Source organism: Xiphophorus couchianus, chromosome 9 (genome assembly GCF_001444195.1).
Source record: "Xiphophorus couchianus chromosome 9, X_couchianus-1.0, whole genome shotgun sequence".
Classification (NCBI taxonomy): Eukaryota; Metazoa; Chordata; class Actinopteri; order Cyprinodontiformes; family Poeciliidae; genus Xiphophorus; species Xiphophorus couchianus.
The window spans coordinates 23,726,815-23,747,750 of NC_040236.1; the positions used below are offsets into that span (position 1 = coordinate 23,726,815).

Genomic DNA, 20,936 nt, shown 5'->3' on the forward strand with positions numbered 1-20,936 from the left:
ATTATTATTATTATTATTATTATTATTATATGATGTTGAATGGTGACTCACCTCTATCATCAACATTTCAAAATGGGAAAGACAACAGAACATGGCATAAAACAAATATGTGTAGTTCTACACTATATTCAGTAACTTAAAAAAAAGTGATTAGACATTATCTTCTGTCCTAAAGTGGTCTAAATCTGAATTTAGAGCAACAATAAATTGTCCTAAGCCAATTAGAACTGTGACCAAGAGCAATGGATGAAGACCTAACTTTATCTTACCGCTATGTGAAAGAATAAAAAGGAAGGATAGTAAAGGAGGTAAAATGAATCTCAAACTCACTCAAAACTGCTTCACCAAGTTTCTATAGCAACTTGCTAACTACATCCAACCTGTTTATTTGAGAGGCCTGCCAGGAAACAGACTCTTTCTCACAACAGCAAATGTTTGCAGGTTGCCACGCTCCACTGGGCGTTTCATCTGAAACTGTTTTATTTGCTTAGATGAGACCAACATGGAGTTTGTCTGCTAAAACCGCCTCAGGTGGGTTTGATGTAAAACAGAAATCATTATGGAAAAGTACAACAACTCAGTATGGTGGAGGTTCTGTGATGCTGGGGGTCTGATTCTCGTCTTAATGTCCTGATGTCCTATCCCATCCATCCATCCATCCATCCATCCTACAGTGGAGTGGAGTTATTGAAAAGTGAATGAGTTCAGTGGTGATGAAGAGACTGTAACTTGGATGAAGATGGCTGTCTGGGATGATTTGTGACACAAGGAGGAAGAAACCTGCAATGATGCATGGTTTTAGGATGCCTTCATGTCACACAAATAAAAATGGAAAGCGTAAAAAAGAAGGAAGCAGTTCACTAAGCATGACCTGCCACGACTCTTAAAGTTTGATGCTGTAATAAGAAAAAGAAGGCTGATATTTAAGCAGTTTTTACCAAAAGATAAGTATGTTTTTCAAAAAATTGCAAAGAAAAAAATATTTAGAAGATTAATTTAAAGTAAAAACTCAGCATCTTTGACCTGTAATCTCAATATCTCTTCTTCATATCAAATGCAATTCAATGATAAAAAAGTTATAAACTTTATTCCCTCTGTTGAACACTTCTTTGCTTGCTTTATTTGTTTATTACATCTGCACTTACTGTACAGTCAACATTATATGTAACTTAAAATAATAGAAAAAGTTAATTCCTTGATTGTATTGTAAGTTAGTTCATTGTCCACTGCAAATGTTGCCTCACTCTAACGTTTAAATTGTCTAAGAAAAATAAATAAATTACAACACTAACCACAATGTTTGAGGGGAATGAAAATAAGTTATTTGTAACCGGAGTCTTGGACGTGACGTTTTAGGACATGATTGGTGGCGGGGACCTCTATATATCCGTCAGGCTTCACTCCCACCTTCTCGCCAGTGGAATTTCAGCTTAGCTCCTGCACCTTCAGGGCAGACGAACACATAAAAGAAGTAAGTACTGGCTTGTTTTCAGTCCTATATCTCTGTATTCCCGACATCCGTGACTTCTACTGACCACTAATAAACCACCGCGGTACTTGTCCTTTGGCCAGTTAAGATGTAAGCTCTATATATTCCACTATGTTCTGGCCTGACTCCGTGTCATTTCAACCCTCTCTCAGCTGTGTGCCTACGTGGACTTAGCTCGCTAGTCGAACGTTATGGAAGCTAACGTTAGCTCGCTAGCTAGGCTATAGTTGGACTTGTACTTTTAGTGAGTGTACTGATGTTGTATAACCCGTATAAAACGTCCCGGTCACTGTCTAAATGTACAGTTGGGATTATTGTAAAGTTTTTAACTTTTAATTAGCTGACATTCTAATGTCACCAACTGTAAAACAGACAGACTTAAGTTGTGTTTTCCAAGTGAGAGTGAGGCATGCTAAGTTAAGGCTACCTATTAGCCGAAGGGCTACGTGTCACAGTCGTACACGCCGCAGTCAAAGTTTTTAGCAAGTTTGCTAACAAGCGGTGGTTTCTGGGCTAATATTCAATTATTCTGTATTTGTCCTTGTGGCTCTCACAGCTCTACTCAATGACCCGAGTATCTAACGTTATCTCCGAGTCCTTGTTTGATATTATTAGTTTTTGTCAGCCAGACTATATGTTTTATCGGCTAGGCAAAGTTAGCCGATATGAAGGCACCTAGCATTAACTGTGCTGTAAAGTGTCGCTGGCAGCTGTCAGCTAGTTAACATGATATCCTGTTAGCTGCCTTCTTAAGTCTATAAGCTGGGATTTGGACTATAATGTTATTGAGGCTCGAATGTTGGCAGGCTATAGGAAATATTAATGGAAGTTAACGTGGAGTACAGAGCAACAACACACTGACTTATCAGTAGCTTTTTAATAAATACCTGGCGTGTTGCATATCTTTTCTCCTTGGCATCACTATGCTTTATTTTAAGTTTCATAAAATTACAAAATTATGTTGGCTAAATTCTCAAATGAGTATATTTCAGAAGTAGAATTCAAAACCTAATTCAGAAAAAAAAAACTTTTGGATGCCAAATTCATGTAAGAGGGTATACATGGATTTCTTTTAGTAGTTTTTTTTTTTTTTTTGGATGCACATGATTCTGAGGTCATTAATAATCATCTGTCTACATTAAGCAATGTCAAGGTTTGGTTTGAAGTATAGAGGAAAATGTTATACTTTAGATTTTCCACCTGTTCGGTATTAAAATAAGTATACTTTGAAAGCATGAGTTGTCTGAATCAAATTTTGCTAGTATCAGCAAAGCATATCAATGTTTGTTTTTTTCTGTATTCATTTTAAACTCGAAACTCGCCAGTCTATTTTCAAGACAAATGGATCCAAGCCATTATCATGCAACGACATCACTGGGTATAGATTTGTTTTTGTGAATTTTTAAAAAGCCAACTTTGATATACACTACCTTTTTATTTTTTTCTCTTTACTTTATTTTGGGAGCATAGCCAGTAATTGGTACAAAGAAGGAACCCATAATAGTACATAATTGGTAACATGCCAAACTAGAAGTCATGTTTTGGCTGCAGGAGTGCAAAGATGTTTCCCTTCCCCAATGTTTAGTCAAAAGCTTCATCATGTCACTCATGACCTAGGAATTACACAGTTGACTAAAAGGATTTGACTTATGTTAATAAGCCTCCATAAGAGGCAGAAGACTAGTGAAACTTCTCACTGGATAAGGTCTGTTTATTGTTTTTAAAATATTTTTACCTCGAGTCTAATTCACATCGCTCCTGAGATTCTTCCATGGTCCAATCAGAGCGAATCATGCCAGAGTTTCCCCCAGAAAACTCGCTAAGCCCAGCGGAAGGGACGTCAGGGCGCTCCCCCAAGGACCTACCGTGTGTTCGTGTTTAAAAAAAAAAAAAAAAAAGTTAACAGGAAATGTGAAAATATGACAAGGTGTTATTGGAAGACATTATTCACAATACTTAAGCTCAAATTAGAGACTTAAACAAGCAAGCACAATGAAATGCAATAAAAATCACTTCTTTTGCACTTCATACATAATTAAGTTATCAATGACAATTAAACCCATCTTAAACAGTCTTATCTCTGTTACATGTGTGTAAAAAGCTGTTTAAATGCAAGTTTACTATTTCCCCCCCCAAATCCTATAAAGGCTGCAATCTTAGTTCATAATGCTTTTTGTGGGAAAGTCTCCAAAATTTTCAGTTTTTAGGTTTTGACTAGACTAGACCAGAATTATTTGTAGGATTTGTTTTAGGAAAACAATAATCGATCCATCTGATTTATCATTGAAGAGTCATTAGCTGGTGTATTTATTGCAAATCTGCTTGTTCACCAATAAAACAGTACAGGAATTTAAAGCTTAAGGTTTTTCGTAGACAGAAATAATTCCTTTTGGAGTCCTTACCTTCCTCCTCTTTGTTTTTTTAACAGGTAAAAGCTGGCAGGCTGACGGGAACTTGCATTTTACAGGACGGATTATCTGGTAACTGACCATTTAGCTGGTAAGTTGTTTGCACACATGCAGCATTTTTAAGTCATTTACATAGAATAAATCTTCTGTTTTTCATAAATGTTGAGTCAGTCCAGTTGTATACAGAAGATAGGTTCAAAGTCGATAATGCGGTTTCCAATTTCATCCCAGTTGTAAAACAGTGCAGTCAGTTTCAGTTTACTATGCTGAAGCAGCAAGAGGTTATAAAGGTGGGATAAACTTGGACCAATAGTAAATGACTATTTACTGGGGGAGGGGAATCATTACTAAAAGGTGTATTTTTTTCATTGCACATCTTTATGTTTATGATCATTTAGCCTTTTTAGACTCTGGTGTCATTGATATTGAACTAGCTTGGCAGAAAGAGGAGACATGAAGACACCTGTGCAGTCAGGTGGCTGGGACTTCTACATGGTTCACATATTTTGAGCACACGGCACACCTCATACGCACACCTGCACGCACAATTACACACACCTGCACACACGCATGTGGACGGGACTGACACGAGCACATTTCTTTATCATGTTCCCACCTTTAAAGCAAAGTGTGGTCATAAATTTATGATGTGAACGTAGATTATAATAGCTAACTCTTTAGATTATGATTTCAGTAATAGTTATTAAAACCTCTAGTTGAATGAATGGGTTGTTGCTGCCTCAGTTTGCAACAGGTGTTCTCTATGCAGATTTACCATTTCTATTGTAACTCACTCAAGTTGTTCATGCTTTTATATCCTTTTTCTGCTTTTCTTGGAGGAAAATCCACCCTAATATTATTCATTCTTTTCTTTGTTGGCAAGAGTTTCTTGACCAAAACACACAAACTAGAGACTCCCCTGGCTATATCGAGTTTTTGTTTTATATGTGATCAGATTGAAACAAGGTGCATATCCTTTTTTCAAGAAACTATATTCCCTCATTAATGAGGATTGCTGTTGGAGCTTAAAGCATAAAATTCAACAAAGTGGAGGTGGTGCTGAGGACTTCTGAGTTTTGCTCTTGGAACTGAACTGTTGGCTCAAAGATCTAAGACATGGACCGCTCATGGACTTTAAGCTCTTGCATTGTGGACATAGAGAGAGGTCACCGAGTGAAATCCTCTTAGCTGTCACCCTACTATAATTCTTGGAATAGTGCTGTTTGAAGAGACGGAGATGGTGCACTGCATTTGGCATTGTTAATAAAGGTGATCATGATCTCTGGAACATGGGGTTTTCTGTGGTAAAAGTAGATTAGATAAAGGGAAAGCCAAAGTTCAGTTATAATAAGCTTACATGGCAGAAAGAGGAGCTTGATCATGTGACTTTATTTAATTTAAAAAAAAAAAGAAAAGTTGAGTTCTTGAGCTTAAACGTTTCCCGACCCGTTTGAATGTAATTGAACCAAAATTCAAATTGTAATAACATGTGGCTCACATCACTGCTGTTTTTCTGAGCTCTACCACGTTCCAAAAAGTGAACAAACTATAATTTACTTTAACCGTTACTTGTTAGCTGCATTGTGGTTGTAACTGTACTAAACCATGCGCTTTGTTTCCAGTGGCACACTCGGACTCTGTCTTTGACGTGGGATCTTAACCATGAGCTCAGTCGCTGTACTTACGCAGGAAAGCTTCATCGAGCACCGCAGTGGGCTTCTGCCAGAGCAAAGTGGTGGTGAGTGTTTGACCATTTATGTACTTTTATCACTTTATGTCTTGGTAATCCGAGTAGTTTCATCCTACCCTCCAGCTGCTGGAGGCCCCAATGCTGGAGAAGAGGAGGAGGAACTTCCTACCTACAAGGATGCCTTCCCACCTCTCCCTGAGAAAGCGGCCACGCCTGAGGGGACGCAGGAAACTTCCAATGCCTGGACATCAAAGATTCGGCCTCTCAAGTCCTCCATTATCACCCAGGTGAACCAGTACTACTACCTTAACTTATCATGTGGTCCTGTGTCTAGTTTTGCTCAAATTTATAATAATTTTACAGTTTCCTTGCATCCTGTCTAATGTCTTAAATGCAAGTTGGCCTTAAATGCATTAATCACAAGTCTTAAATTTTGGCATGGTATGACTATATAATTTTATTATATATAATATTCGCAGGTAAAAGTTTTATATGCAGACATCTTCCTTGTGTTCTGTGACTTAAGGCTACCAATAACTAGCAGCTCATGTACCCTAGTTAGCTTTTTTTTTTTTTTTTTTTGCATCTATCAAGTAAGTCAGAATTTATTGATGGTCACTTTTGCCCCTGGATCACTTCTGTTGCTAATCCATAAAATATTGCGTTATTTCGTGCTAAAAACGTGGGACTTGGGAGGTTAAGGCTGTATAGGGCCATATGCAGAGCGGGAAGCACAAAGCTGCTGCTAAGAGCCACAAGGAGACCCCAGAAATGTCAGTTTTTGCTGTGCTTGATTGTAATGCAGCAGCATCCTCTGACCATTCTATAGATGTACTGTTTTTTTTCGGTCTTAAATTTAATTCAAGGTGGCATTAAAGAATAGAGTCCTAAATTTGACCCTGGTTTTAGTGGTGGGACTTGATTAAAGATTAATGTAGCTTCTACATCAGATTTACGGGCATGCCAGAAACGCAACACAAAGTTCTGTCTCGTGACTTTTGTATGCTTAAAAGAAACTGGAACTGAGTTTCACTGCAGCTATTGTGGCACCCATTAATGAATTCATTACAATATCAGTTTTATTTTATTTTTTTATACATCTCAGGTTTTCCATGTGCCGCTGGAGGAGCGCAAGTACAAGGACATTAACCAGTTTGGGGAAGGGGAGCAAGCAAAGGTCTGTGTGGACATCATGCATAAGACCGGAGCCCACCTGGAACTCTCCTTAGCTAAAGACCAGGGTCTCTCCATCATGGTGTCTGGGAAGCTGGATGCTGTGATGAAGGCCCGCAAGGAGATCGTGTCCCGACTGCAGACTCAAGTATGAAGCTTTGGAATTTCTATTGCTCAACATTTATTGTCTGTGACAAAGATGGCTGAAATGTTTTTTGTTTTTTATCAGGCTTCAGCGACTGTCGCTATCCCAAAGGAACACCATCGCTTTGTCATCGGCAAAAACGGGGAGAAGCTTCAGGAGCTAGAGCTCAAGACTGCCACCAAGATCCAGATCCCACGACCCGACGACTCCAGCAACCAGATCAAGATCTCTGGTACCAAGGAGGGTCTGGAAAAGGCAAAGCATGAGATCTTGTTGATCTCTGCTGAGCAGGTAATGTTGATGCACTGCAGAAGCATTTCCACATTCACTTTTATTTCCCAGTTTTGCCATTTTTAACTTTTCTTATGCATTTAAAAAAAATATAGGATAAGCGTGCTGTGGAGAGGGTGAACATTGATAAGGTGTACCATCCCTTTATCACCGGTGCCTACAATAAGATAGTCGGAGAGATGATGCAGGAAACTGGTGCTCGCATTAATGTCCCCCCTCCCAGCGTAAATAAGAATGAGATTGTCATCACTGGGGAAAAGGAGCAGGTGGCCCTTGCTGTGGCTTTGATCAAGAAGATCCATGAGGAGAAGGTGAGGTGGAGGCAACAAAAAATCAGATTGTATAGAACAATGTTTAGTTCCTGTCAAAAGGTACAAACAGCTGGTCTTTATATCTCCTGCAGAAGAAGAGTACGACCACGATTGCGGTGGAGGTGAAGAAGTCTCAGCACAAATATGTCGTCGGCCCCAAGGGAAACACCCTGCAGGAGATCCTGGATAGAACTGGCGTCTCGGTTGAGATCCCACCTTCAGACAACAGCTCAGAAACAGTCATCCTTCGTGGGGAGCCTGACCGCCTGGGGCAGGCCCTCACCGAAGTGTATGCCAAGGTACAGGCGCTTTCTGATGACGAGTGAAAATGCTAACCGGAGGGCATGAGAGTTGGAGGTGAAACTAACTTTTTGTTTCCGTTTTCAGGCAAACAGTTATACTGTTTCCTCTGTGTCAGCTCCTTCTTGGCTTCATCGTTTCATCATTGGCAAAAAGGGACAGAACTTGGCTAAGATCACCCAACAGATGCCCAAGGTGAGTGTCGTCTAGACTGGAAGAAGTTTGAGGTTTGAGTGTTTATTAGTCCTAAGTGAATTGATGTTTTTATCGTTTGTGTTCAGGTGCACATTGAGTTCACCGAGGGAGAAGATAAAATCACTTTGGAAGGACCAACCAAAGACGTGCAGGTTGTGCAGAGTCAGATTGAAGCCATTGTTACGGATTTGGTGAGGATTCCTTTTCACTGAAGTCTAGCAAATGAATTATCTTCTGTACATGAAGAAAATCTTTGACCTGCTGATACCAAAAACTTAAGATTTCTTCTCTGTGACTACTTCTACACCAAAGAGTGACATAATTTGGTAGAATTTAGGAATGGTGCATTCAGTCATTTGCAAAAGATAGGATTTTTGACTTTCTGACTTGATGAAATTAAAAACCATCCGATTTTGGTCAGAGGCCATTTGTGGTGCATCTCTACACATTGAAGGCACACGTTTCATTATTTATTTATAATTTCGCCTTTTAACAGGTAAGTCGAATGGACTATGCAGAGATCACTGTGGACCCCAAATTCCATCGTCACCTGATTGGAAAAGGAGGCGTCAACAGTAAGTGTGCTCCTGAGACTGCGTAATTTAAGAAAAATAAAATAAAAATTTTATTATTTTTGTGCTTAAAAACAATCTGTTTTCTGATTTTTAACATTTAGTCAACCGCATCAAAGAGCTGCACAAGGTGACAGTCCGCATCCCCCCTGACAACGAGAAGAGCAACCTGATTCGCATAGAGGGGGATCCCCAGGGTGTGCAGGAGGCCAAGAAGGAGCTGCTGGAGCTAGCGTCACGCATGGTTGGTGCACACTGCTAAGACGCTACATGTAGTTCACCGTACGATCTCGTGTTGCTCAATAACTTGTGGGGCTTGCAGGAGAACGAGCGTACAAAGGACTTGATCATCGAACATCGTTTACACAGAACCATCATTGGGCAAAAAGGGGAGAAGATAAAGGAAGTGCGGGACAAATTTCCAGAGGTCAGTTCTAACTCCTCGTTTTGGTTTGCATTTGCTCTGTACTGAAGCTGCTGGCGGTCTCTGAACGGCTCCTTAACGTTTGTTCCAGGTCATCATCAATTTCCCCGACCCAGCACAGAAGAGCGACATTGTTCAACTTAGAGGGCCTCGGAATGAGGTGGAAAAATGCTCCAAGTTCATGCAGAAGATGGTGGCTGAAATGGTAAACTCAGTTTTTTAAAATAATTTTTTCCCTCTTTTATTACTACTGTGATGCACATTTTGAGGTGCAGCACAGGGTGTCTGTGCATCCCTAAAGTATTACATGCATGTATCTAAAATTAAGGCCTTAAGATTTCTTCATTATACTGATTTTATTTTTTCAAAAGAAATGTTGCCCCTTAGTACACGGCCCCTGGTTATCATTATCTAACGTTACAGGTCTTAAATTTTCTCTTGGCAGGACTATTTAATCTTGTATATTCAGTTTGTGTTTCTTGTGGGACTTTTGTCAGAAAAACAAATAACTCAAACTGTCAGGCAAAAGTACTTTATTGTGCTCTGTGACAAGGCGGTTGAGGCCAACAGTTCCTCACTAACATACACTTGCTAGCTGTCTCTTTTTGCATCAATTACGGGTAAGTGCAATCTCCACTTGGCTGGATGAAGTTTGTACATTTCTGTGGAGATGTAGGTCTTAAATTTAAGACTTTTGTGAATGGAATTTGAGTTGGTGAATCCCTTCAGTAAATGTGCGTTCACATTTTCACTTTTGCTGGTTTAGGTGGAGAACAGCCAGACTCTGTCCGTCCCCATCTTCAAGCAGTTTCATAGGAACATAATTGGAAAAGGAGGAGCAAACATCAAGAAGGTGCTGTATGTTGTACTTTTTTTTTTCTGTATTGCACCGCCAATCCAAGAAGAAGCCTTAAACAAGATCCTTAATGCTGTAGATCCGAGAGGAAACAAACACCAAAATCGACCTCCCTGCCGAAAACAGCAACTCTGAAATGATCGTCATTACAGGGAAGAAAGCAAACTGTGAAGCTGCAAGGAACCGCATTTTGGCTATTCAGAAAGAACTGGTAAACACTCGATAAACCCTGTTCATCTGGTTGTATGATAGTAAAACTACAGTTTAGTAACTCTTGTCTCTCTGCGTTCAGGCCAACATCACAGAAATGGACGTGTCCATCCCCTCCAAGTTGCACAATTCGCTGATTGGCTCAAAGGGCCGCCTGGTGCGCTCCATCATGGAGGAGTGCGGCGGCGTGCACATCCACTTCCCCTCCGAGGGCTCAGGGATCGATAAAGTCACCATCAGAGGCCCAGTGGAGGAGGTGGAGAAAGCAAAGCAGCAACTACTTGCTTTAGCAGAGGAAAAGGTTCGTACAAGTCTTTCAACTTCCTTGCTAAACTTGCAAGCATTTTATTTTGCCATGTGATTATACAATTGGATTGATGTTTGCCAGCGAGGAAATGTTTAGCACCCGTCCACCCCAAAGCCACCTACACTTTAGGGTGGTTACCACCTCTTCAACATGGCTGTCTACTATCATAAATTTATTCTGAATAGCCCTACCGAACTCAAAATTTGGTAAATCATCTTTCACAGCAAATAAAGAGTTTCACTGCTGAGCTGCATGCAAAACCAGAATACCACAAGTTTCTCATCGGGAAAGGCGGCGGAAACATCCGGAAGGTCCGCGACAGCACTGGTGCCAGAATCATTTTCCCCACCTCTGAAGACAAAGACCAAGAACTCATCACTGTGGTTGGGACAGAGGAGGCGGTTCGGACAGCCCAGAAGGAGCTGGAAGAGCTCATCAAGAGTTTGGTATGCCATTTTCAAAAAAAAAAAAAAAAGTCTTTTATAGGAATGTGCTGGTATGTGGGTTCAATGGGAAAACCTTGAGGCCTATTTGATATTTCTGGTGTAGTGTTTTTTTTTCCTCTTGTGGGACTTTTTTTTTGTAGGGCAAAAGTTTGAGTTGCACTCAAATATCTTTGTGTTCTGAGACTGTGGACTTTTGAGGCTACTGGTAACTCACTAACACTCTTGCTAGCTAGAGTATGTTAGCAGCTACCTTGCTAGCTTTGTTTGCATCTATTATGGGTAAGAACAAATTTAATGCCAGTACTACACTTCAGTAGATATGTAGGTCTTAAATTCCATTCATAATGGTCTTAAATTTGAGTGGGTGAAAGGTGCAGATTACCGTATTTTCTGCACTATAAGGCGCACCTAAAAACCTTCAATTTTCTCAAAAGCCGAGAGTGCGCCTTATAATCCGGTGCGCCTTATATATGGACCAATATTGAGCCACAACTGGTCTCGCAACTACGGTAAGCAGCCGCCGACTTCATTTTCCCCCGTAGAAGAAGAAGCGCGCGGTGCATGCTGGGTTTTGTGTAAAGACCCCAAAATGGCTCCTATTAAGAGACACGCTTACGACGCAGAGTTTAAGCTCAAGGTGATCAGTCACGCAATAGAACACGGGAATAGAGCAGCAGCGAGAGAATTTAACATGATGGAATCAATGGTGCGGAAGTGGATATATATTGTGATTGCACTAACGTTTGATTTACCGTAACAGTACTAGACTGTTTTTTACGTGTTTCTGTGAAGCCATTTTGAACTAATTTATGGTTTAAATAAGCTGATTCATTCAACACTTCTAAAAATGGCTTGATTTAAAATCAAAACAAACAAATGGCACAAAATGTCCCTAAAGGGTCAACCTTAAACTTTTGGAATGTTGTAATAGGAAACTTATCGCTAACCAGCCCATTCCTGATCCATAATTTAAAAATAAATAAAAGTGCATATCTTGTGGTTTCTAAATAGTGATGTCCACTTTGTGGTTTAAGGACAACATTGTGGAGGACACGATGAACGTCGACACCAAGCACCATCGCTACTTTGTGGCCCGCCGGGGTCAGGTCCTCAGGGACCTTGCTGATGAGTACGGTGGCGTCATGGTGAGCTTCCCTCGTACCGCCTCCCAGAGCGACAAGATCACCCTCAAAGGAGCCAAAGAATGTGTGGAGGCAGCCAAGAAGCGCATGCAGGAGATTGTTGAGGACCTGGTAAGTGTTGGTTGTCCTTTTTTTTTTTTTTTTTGACCCTTGTTTCTTTCTTCTAAGATTTTTACTTAATGATTTTTTTGTTTGTTTGTTTCCCCTCCACCCCAGGAGGCTCAGGTGACCGTCGATTGTGTGATCTCTCAAAAGTTCCACCGTTCCATCATGGGTCCCAAGGGCTCACGTATTCAGCAGATCACCAGAGATCACAACGTGCAGATTAAGTTTCCAGAGCGTGAGGACCCACAAGGTAAAAGCAGGCTTTCATTGTGTTTCTGACCAAACTTTAAACAAAAAGGAGTGTTTTTGGCTCAAAACAATTAACGGTGTGTATATGTTTGTTTAGCAGCACCTCCTGCAGAAGCTCCCGTTCAGGAGAACGGAGAGGCCAATGGTGAAGTGAAAGAACCTGTTGACCCAAACGCTCCCAAAAAGTGTGACGTGATTTTGATTTCCGGTCGCAAAGAGCGCTGTGAGGCTGCCTTGGAAGCACTGAAGGTCAGAGCTGACGCCACGCCTCAGTTTGGACTCAGTCAGTTGCTTTTCTACATCTAAGTGTCTTCTCCTCTCTGCAGGCCCTGGTTCCCGTCACGATTGAGGTGGAAGTGCCTTTTGAGCTTCATCGATACATTATTGGACAAAAAGGAAGTGGAATTCGTAAGATGATGGATGAATTTGAGGTACACCATCTTTTAAAATCAGTTAAAACGCGATGTGGGCTCAGTGCAGCTTCCTCATGACTTCAACATGCTTCCAGGTAAACATACAAGTGCCTCCTCCCGACCAGCAGTCTGATAAAATCGCCATCACCGGCTTGGCCTCTCACCTTGACCGTGCCAAAGAAGGCCTCTTCGAGCGGGTCAAGGAGCTGCAGGCTGAGCAGGCGGAACGGGTTTGTATTTGTAGTTCTTTCAAGTCGTTCTGCTTCAGCCTCTTTCACAAGATGCAACACAAAACTGGGATGATTTTCTTAGTCCTGCACTTAAACTTTAATGTTATCTCAAATGGGACCTATTATGCAAAATTCAAATTCTGTACTTTTAAAACTGGTGTTTTTTTTTGGCAATGAATTCATGTTTTCTTTTTTTTATGTTTGGAAAATGAACGTTTCAAAAACTTCCCAATTGTAAAGTCAAGAATGACGGGCACTGCACTGTTACTTAGGAAAAGAAGCTGAGCTAGAGCACATTTGGTCGTCTAGTTTTACTGTTGTATGGTCCGTACAATGGCTACTGGAAAAGACAAGTGTTTTGTTGTTGACTTGTCATCCAGAATCCACTTGCTTCATTCTTGTTGGTGGTGCAGGAGGCTCCACTTCTGCTTTTCAGAGAGGTAAAGTCGTATAATTGAGCATCTGTTTGCAGCTAACAGTGAGTTCAGGGGTGTGGCCAGCAGCAGCTTATTTGGATTGAAAGTGACAGAAGCCCTAAAACACCTCATTGTGAAATGACCTTGATACACAGAATTGATCAGACTCAAATCTCGTTATCTAAGAATATTGGTACAAAAAAATGTAAACATGTTTTGGCCTGTCCTAACCTGCTCAATGAATCATAATAGGTCACCTTTTAAAGGTCATGCACAACACATCAGCACAAAAGTCTCAGATTTCCTTTCAAATGCATGAAATCGGGCAATAAAACAAGTTTTGTGCAAAAAATCTCTCCTGAACCTGCAGGCACTCAAGAGCTTCAAACTGACCATCACTGTGGATCCAAAGCATCACCCAAAAATCATCGGCCGCAAGGGCGCCATCATCACAACCATCCGCACAGAGCATGATGTGAACATCCAGTTCCCAGAGAAGAATGATGAAAACCAGGTATAGTATGGCAAACTAATGCTTAAAGTTATTTTTTCTTAACACATTTGTAAAATAGAATGGCTCAAATCTTTTTTTTTTTTTCTTCTTTTCTTTTCTCCTTCTTCAAAGGATCAGATCACGATTACAGGGTATGAGCAGAACGCCATAGCTGCACGGGAGGCTATCCAGGCTATAGTGGACGAGCTGGAGGAGATGATCACCGAGACCATCACCCTGGACAGCAGGGTTCACGCCCGCATCATTGGCGCTCGGGGCAAGGGCATCCGCAAGATCATGGATGAGTTTAAGGTGAGCTTCAGTAGAGCTGAAATGTCCTCCTGTGTAGAATATGCACAAAGGAACTCAACCAAAACCTCACTGATGCCATTTAAATGTTCGTGTAAATGTACAAATTCTTGATCACAGTAAGGCAGGAGTTAAACATGTAAATTGAGCTTTTAAGTCAAAAACATGTTCTAGAAAATTTATAGTCCGATTTGTTTTCATTGAAAATGTCAATTTTTTTTTTTTTAAATCATGACTTAAACATGACTTCTCAATGTTTTCAGATTGACCTCAGGTTTCCACAGAGTGGCGCTGCAGACCCAAACCTTGTGACAGTAGTAGGTCGTCCTGAACATGTGGATGAAGCCATCGATCATCTCCTGAACCTGGAAGAGGAATATGTAAGCTCCTCTGAACATTATTATTTGTCCTGTCACAATCAAATACCAAATGTTTGCTGATGCACTTTTTTTTGGTTAATTTTCAGTTGTCAGATGTTGTGGAAAATGAGGCGAAGATGGCATACATGAGGCCACCTGGTGGCAGCGTTGCTGCTGCGGATGAGCAGCGTGGCCATTCCAAAGGTTTCGTGGTTAGAGAAGCTCCCTGGGCCACCGGCAACGAGAAGGTGAGACTTGCCCAACCTGCTGCTATTCCACTCTGCCTCACTAGTTTTTCTGAATCCATTTGCTCCTTTTTCTTTCAGGCTCCTGACATGAGCAGCTCAGAAGACTTCCCAAGCTTTGGCGCACCGGTCCAAGCGAAGGCGTCACCCTGGGGACCCAAACGCTTTTAAGCCATTGGCTTAAACGTAACTAGTCAAATCTTCCCCTCCACCAACTCCATCTGCATCCCTCCCAACCCCCCCAAAAAAACCTCTGGACCTGGACTGACCTCTGACCCTCAAAGTCTTTAGTTCTCAGAATATCATCCTGCATCTCGGTCACTAGTCCACAATAAGAGCTTTCAGATACTGTAATCCATGGTGAGCTTCGTGTCTGCGTTCACTCGTACCGTCTCGAGCCAGAACGGCCGTGTTGCCGTCGTGTCTACACCGATGTTTTAAATGTTTTAGACCAGAAGCCTCATTGTGGTTTGAACTGTTCTACCAAATTGTGATGACGAAGACATCACTACGTTTTACGTGAGCTGCCCTGATCTTAGTTGCCTTTTGCAGGAACACAGGGGGTGGGGAGATACTGATTTTAGTGTTCAAACTTAAATGTCAGTCATAGAAGGTTCCCACGCCCCTTCCTGCTTCATCCATGTAGCCCAGTGAAAATGACGTAGTCATCCGTTTCCAAGCACACTATAGTGATCGTCCAATCATGTCCTTCCATGTGCTCGTACCTGTGCTGCTGTGCGAACGATCAAACTTCGGCTCCCACCTTGTAGCCTTATGAATTGGTGAGCTGTGATGGAAGGTGTTGGGGAGGGAAAGAGGGGGAGGGTGTTGGCTGAGTTTCAGCCACCACAGAATGGCACCAACTCAAACTGCCAGATGCTTGGAGATCATGCCACACCTAAACTTTGTACAACACTAGGCTAGAGCTCCACAGCATCAAAACCTCACACTAACTGTTTTAAATAGATTCGTTACATTTATAAAGTAGATCACTCTACGGAAGTCGACCATCTTGTGCCAACTTTAACGACGTCCTGCGTTCTTCGCCCTCTGTAATGGGTCAGTGTCCAGTCCCTTTGTCTTCCAGTTGCTATGCAGATCCCCTCTGTTATATAGCAATGGCCCCTCCCAGTTTTTTATTTTTTATTTTTATTTCAGCCTTACAACTAGAAAGATACAAACCAGGTAGAGATGAGTTGCTTTCAGTAGACAACCGCAAGGTGTTTCCTCATTCTTTCAAAAACATTTTCTTCCCAGTTGTGTGTTTTACTTGGTGTGTACGTTTAGCCTACTAGCTGCTAAGTAAATGTCTAGCATCTACCTACCTTGGTTTATATCCTCCTAGTATTGAACGAAAGATTATGCAAATACCATGAAGTGAACGGTTATGGGCGACACTGGAAAAAACTGTCCAAAAGCCAATAAAAAAAATTGAAAACATTTTTCATATCCGTTGTCATTTTTGGGTTCATCACAAATGAATATTCATGATTGCCCAACACAAAGCTGTGAGGCAACTGGAAAAGATGGATTTTTGAGAATTTAGCAGTTCATGAGTATATCTAAAAATAGAAAATTGTGGAAGGTCACTATAAAAATTAAATGACAGAATTTGGGTTTTTTGATCACATATTGAACACAGATTCTATTCAGCAAAACATTAAGTGATTTTCACCATTTCAGCCCAGACAACAGAATGATCTCTGGTTACGTGGTGATCTCCATTGAATGTCCAGACGTTCAGCAAAAACGATGAAATGGAAAAACTCGTTCTGATGCGGTAGATGAGCTGTAGTCCTAGCTGATGGATTCTTTACATTACAACGGCATATCCGGTATGAATTCATCCGCCACACCGCGGTGATTGGCTCAGCCAGGTAGCGGAACCGTCTGTTGGCTAACAGCTAATCACGTTGGAATAACGATTAAAAAACAGATGGCGGATAAAGAAAGAGAGACGGGAAATATAAAAAGAAAAGAGTGTGGCCAAGATTCGAGGCCACACGATTAAATAACTAAGTATATTGGGGGTTTTTAAACATTCCGCCGCCCGGTATAGTCGGAAAAGCGATGGAGTGACATTATCAGTCAGCCAATTAAAGGACGTGAAGCCGCTACGGACTGTAAACAGAGCCTGGTTCAGAGGATTAAAACGATTCGAGGTATGTCTTACTGGACCGAAAATACTTTAGCCAGATTACTATAACGTTCTTAATGTTGCATTTATCAAGCTGTTCACGCCGAAGGATATTCTTACTGTTGGTTTTAATGTGAATTGTTTATTGAATGGAAAACACAGAAGCGGTACAAGCTCGGAATATTTAGTGTGACGCTAATATTTTAATAACTTGACTTCAAGGATGTCATTTATGTCTTCCAATACATACTTGCAACACTTGAATACTTAAACCCTGAGTATTATAGGTGAAATTGTGGATATTATAGAATAAACTAAAATCATTTTCTTTTTGAAAAGAAGTGTTTAAATTGGCATATTTTTTTTAATGTTGGGTTCTGCACAATAAAAACAGCTTACATTCTATATTTCTTTCTACAATTTCATATCGACTCATTCGTGTAATTTTGTTGGGACAAAGTAATCGATACTTTTGTTGCAGCCTTGATTTGCCTTGTACTCCTGCGAGTAAAATAGGCCACAAACAAATAAAAGCAGTCAGGAAAAAAATAAGTCAGATTTATATTTATCGTGATAAACTTAAAAAAAAACGTGATACAAATTTTTACTCATACGGCCCAGCACTAGTTGGTTTAAAAACCAAAAAAGGCGCCTTACGTCAACGGATGCAGAGGCCGCTTCAGCTGACGTCAGAGGATTTTTGCACGTGGACCTTTCTAAACGTCCTTTTCCTGACTTCAAAGACGCACGTATGTTCAGTTCTTTAAAGCGGGTCCGTTCGTGTTTTAGCTCCAGCACAATGAATGCTGGGAGATGCAGTTTGCATAGTTCGTTTCTGCAACGTGGAGCCGAAGACGACAATTATTCCGCCTGGTTTTGGATGTTGGGCAACTGGAAGGTTTTTTTCTTTTTTCTCTGTTTTTTTTTTTTTTACAAGTGGAAGCAACTGATTAATATCTGAAATGCTCCAATGACACCTGAACTATGACCCCAGAAGAGCTGAGAAGGCTTCATGCTAACAGCATCACCTTCCACAATGAGGTACTTGATGAAATGAGTTGCATTGAATTTTCCTTCGGGTCTAATTTGAATTGATTTTTTTTATTTTTTGCTAATTTATTATTATTAGCTTCTCACATAAATTCCCAATAAAATACATAGAAGTTTGTATTTGGAGCGTGTCAAAATGTGGGAGAAGTTGATTTCACTCCAGTTGACTTCTCCTTCTTTAAATTTTGACGCAGAAATGGGGTTAATTTTATTTCTCCAAGCAGCCTTTCTGTTAAAATCCTCCTCCTTCTTCCATGTTCGTTCTCCATTTTGGTCAGAATTATGAACCGAGTGCAGACGACTCTTTATTTTTTTTCCTCCCATCCCTTCTCCTCCTGAGACTGAGCTGACAGAGGTGCATTTTCAACACTTCCAAAGTGCTCCTGTGTTTGAAAGGAGCATTGGAAAAGCTCTCACCGGAGCTCTGAGGCATAATCACGGCACAATTAAGATAATTTCCCAACGACTGCTGGTGGCAAGGAAAGCAATTTTTCTGCCTTATAATCGAGTCGGGCTGTCAGATTAAGATAGCAGGTGATTTAAGAGAAAGTGTCTCCGCTAAGTGTTTGGAGAGCGATCTAGGTGGCCTCAGGATTCCCTCTGCCCACTGAGATTGCCTTGAAAGTCAATGCAGTTCTGAATCTGAGAAGAGAAAGAAACATTTGAGAGTTGGATTCGTGTCTCTGGGCGTTTTTTTTTTTTTTTTTTGTCGCCGTATTACTCGCCTTCTGCTGCCGATCTGCTCCTGCATCTTGCAACATGAAAGAGTCGAGTGGCTTCTTATCTTCTCTCCCTTACTTTCTCGTATCTCCTCTTTCTGTCTTTTACTTGCACACCAACAACAAACTTCGACTTCAGTACGTACTGTATGAGATTATCCTCTTTTTTTAGAGGATTGGTACATGACCAGAAGACAGATTCCTTTATACAAGCTGTATATTTTTTTTAGATTTTTTTATTTTAGATAAGCAGTTTTTTTTTTCCTTCTCAGTGTTAGAAAGGTGTTTGCATCCTTAGAGCCTTTGAACCTCACCAGATGAAAATTAGAGACAAAAAAATCACTGTTTTGGAGTTACGTACAGATGGAACAGTGTTATGAAATATTCTAGTTTCTGTTTACATGGTCTAATGTTTTTTTTAAAGAAAATTTCACATCACAATTCTTAAAAAAAAAATTGAACACTACTGCCTTGAACCTACCCTTTTTTATAAGAGACGATGACTTTCAAAGACACAATTCCACTCAGCTAACTATTAATAATGCTGCACCAGTTGGTTAGATAGTGGTTACATAAACAAAGCTATGTAATATTATGAATTTTCCAGCCAGACAGGGCAATTTAATGTAGCACAACCGAATAATTGTGACTTTCTGTTATAAAAATGTTGTACATATCAAACACGACTTAAAAGAAATGTGACTTTGCAATTTAACGTCTTCAAACTGGACCTCTGTCGCTTTGAGAAGCTCACGCTCTTTCTGACAGTCCGCCTTCAACACGCCGTCGCAACGACATTCCTCTATTAACGTTTTTACCAGCGTTTCACAGAGCAGTAGCTCGAGCAATGTGTTAAGCAGACCCACACTTCCACCACGTGTTTGCTAATTGCTGCTGCCGCTTGTCTGAAGGAGCCGAGTGGCGGCGGCGTGGGTGAGGGCGTCTCGGAGAGCGCAGCACCGAGGAGGAGCTTCGTGGGAAAGGCAGCGCTCGGTTAAGCCGCACTCTTTCTGCAAACCGAATGGCTACCAGTGTTTGAGAAGACACTAGGGGACTTCTCAAATATGAATCAAAGCAACACTTCAGGTATGTTTTTGATGACATTACAATGTAATCTAAAGCTAAAAAAAAAAGTTGATTTTACATAATAGTGCCGCTTTAAACTGCAGCCAGGACCTGTAAACACGCAGATGGGAGGGACCTTACAGAACTCTCTCAAATCTTCTGCCTGTTTGGTAGTACTATGGCGGCGTATTTTTAAGACATTGTGGAGAGAAAAAATGAGTCAATTTCTATATTAACCTCAGACATTTTATAGAAAAAAAAAACAAAAAAAAAAACAGGGAAATTTATGAGCTTCAAAAGTTGAAAATTTGCTAGAAAATAAAGAAGAAATTTTTAGATTAAAATTAGAAATTTTCTACAAAAGCATTGAAACTTTCTGAGTTTCAAATGTCAAATTTTTGACATTTGAAACTCAGAGATTTCCAAGTTGTTTTTTTTTTTTTACTTTCTGAGATTAATCTCAAAATTTCTGAGTTTTTGGCAGAAATCTACTCTGGAAATTGATGCTGAACAGGCTCCTCTGACAAAAAGACAGGGAGAACAAAACATGTTTTTGCTGAAATGGTGTTACTATCAAAATGAGACAAGTCTGTATTTTTCCTGCAAGAGCAAAACAGCTTTGGAGTCCTCTGACTTGATAAAGTGCTATACAACGGTAGGCCATTTTATCGTTCTTTGACCCGCAACCATATTTCAGGTTGTTGCACTTTGTGTGATTGAGATTGACTCCATTGTTCTAAGCAGGAATCCATGACTTTTCACTTTCTGTGGGGCATAAAAATGACGTAACTGTAAATATTTTCTTCATGTTAAGATACCTTTTCCATCCCACCATCACAAACGTAAAGATGTGGAGTTTTCTAAACTCTACTGGGAATTCAGATGGAACTGACCTTTTACTCTGATGAGTGAAAAGTTGAGCTTCTTGTCACCAAACTCTCCAGCTGATTGGCAAACGTGATCTCAGAAAGACGAGGTAGTTGCCTTATAAAACTCCAAATTCACTGTACACCTGATTTAACACAGCACTGGGGATAATTGCAAAATAGTACGAGGCAGTACTTTCTGTGAATTTAGAAGTTACTTTCTGGAATTTTATTGGAACTTTCCAGGCACTTTTCTAAAAGTTTCAGGATAAAATCTCTGAAGTTCACCCCTCACCCCCCAAAAAACAAACACAAGTTATA

At 40.6% G+C, this 20,936-nt stretch overlaps 1 protein-coding gene across 4 annotated transcripts; it reads left to right on the forward strand.

Annotated features, from left to right (window-relative positions):
• The first annotated feature begins 1,368 nt into the window (after positions 1–1,368).
• On the forward strand, positions 1,369–16,218 carry hdlbpa (high density lipoprotein binding protein a). 4 transcript variants are annotated; one of them, XM_028027478.1, is made up of 28 exons: positions 1,369–1,471; positions 3,918–3,988; positions 5,520–5,635; positions 5,693–5,874; positions 6,693–6,908; positions 6,990–7,196; positions 7,292–7,507; positions 7,600–7,806; positions 7,895–8,002; positions 8,089–8,193; positions 8,499–8,577; positions 8,679–8,818; positions 8,897–9,001; positions 9,090–9,203; positions 9,765–9,851; positions 9,934–10,065; positions 10,147–10,365; positions 10,596–10,817; positions 11,852–12,070; positions 12,176–12,314; positions 12,411–12,562; positions 12,640–12,744; positions 12,822–12,956; positions 13,743–13,886; positions 13,998–14,177; positions 14,438–14,554; positions 14,641–14,781; positions 14,860–16,218. In XM_028027478.1, the coding sequence occupies exons 3-28, from the start codon at positions 5,560–5,562 to the stop codon at positions 14,947–14,949; spliced, it is 3,837 nt and encodes a 1,278-aa protein (XP_027883279.1). In that variant the 5' UTR covers positions 1,369–1,471; positions 3,918–3,988; positions 5,520–5,559; the 3' UTR covers positions 14,950–16,218. The 4 variants fall into 4 exon arrangements, with proteins under 4 accessions (XP_027883279.1, XP_027883280.1, XP_027883281.1 ...); XM_028027479.1 differs by having other exon boundaries at positions 12,414–12,562; XM_028027480.1 differs by having other exon boundaries at positions 5,711–5,874.
• The last annotated feature ends 4,718 nt before the right edge of the window (positions 16,219–20,936 follow it).

Bases quoted from the DNA above. Each gene is read 5' to 3' on its own strand.
- hdlbpa (XM_028027478.1), top strand. From the start codon at position 5,560: ATGAGCTCAGTCGCTGTACTTACGCAGGAAAGCTTCATCGAGCACCGC. The intron at 8,194-8,498 runs GTGAGGATTCCT...GCCTTTTAACAG, and splicing joins AAGCCATTGTTACGGATTTG to GTAAGTCGAATGGACTATGC. The intron at 8,578-8,678 runs GTAAGTGTGCTC...TTTAACATTTAG, and splicing joins TGGAAAAGGAGGCGTCAACA to TCAACCGCATCAAAGAGCTG.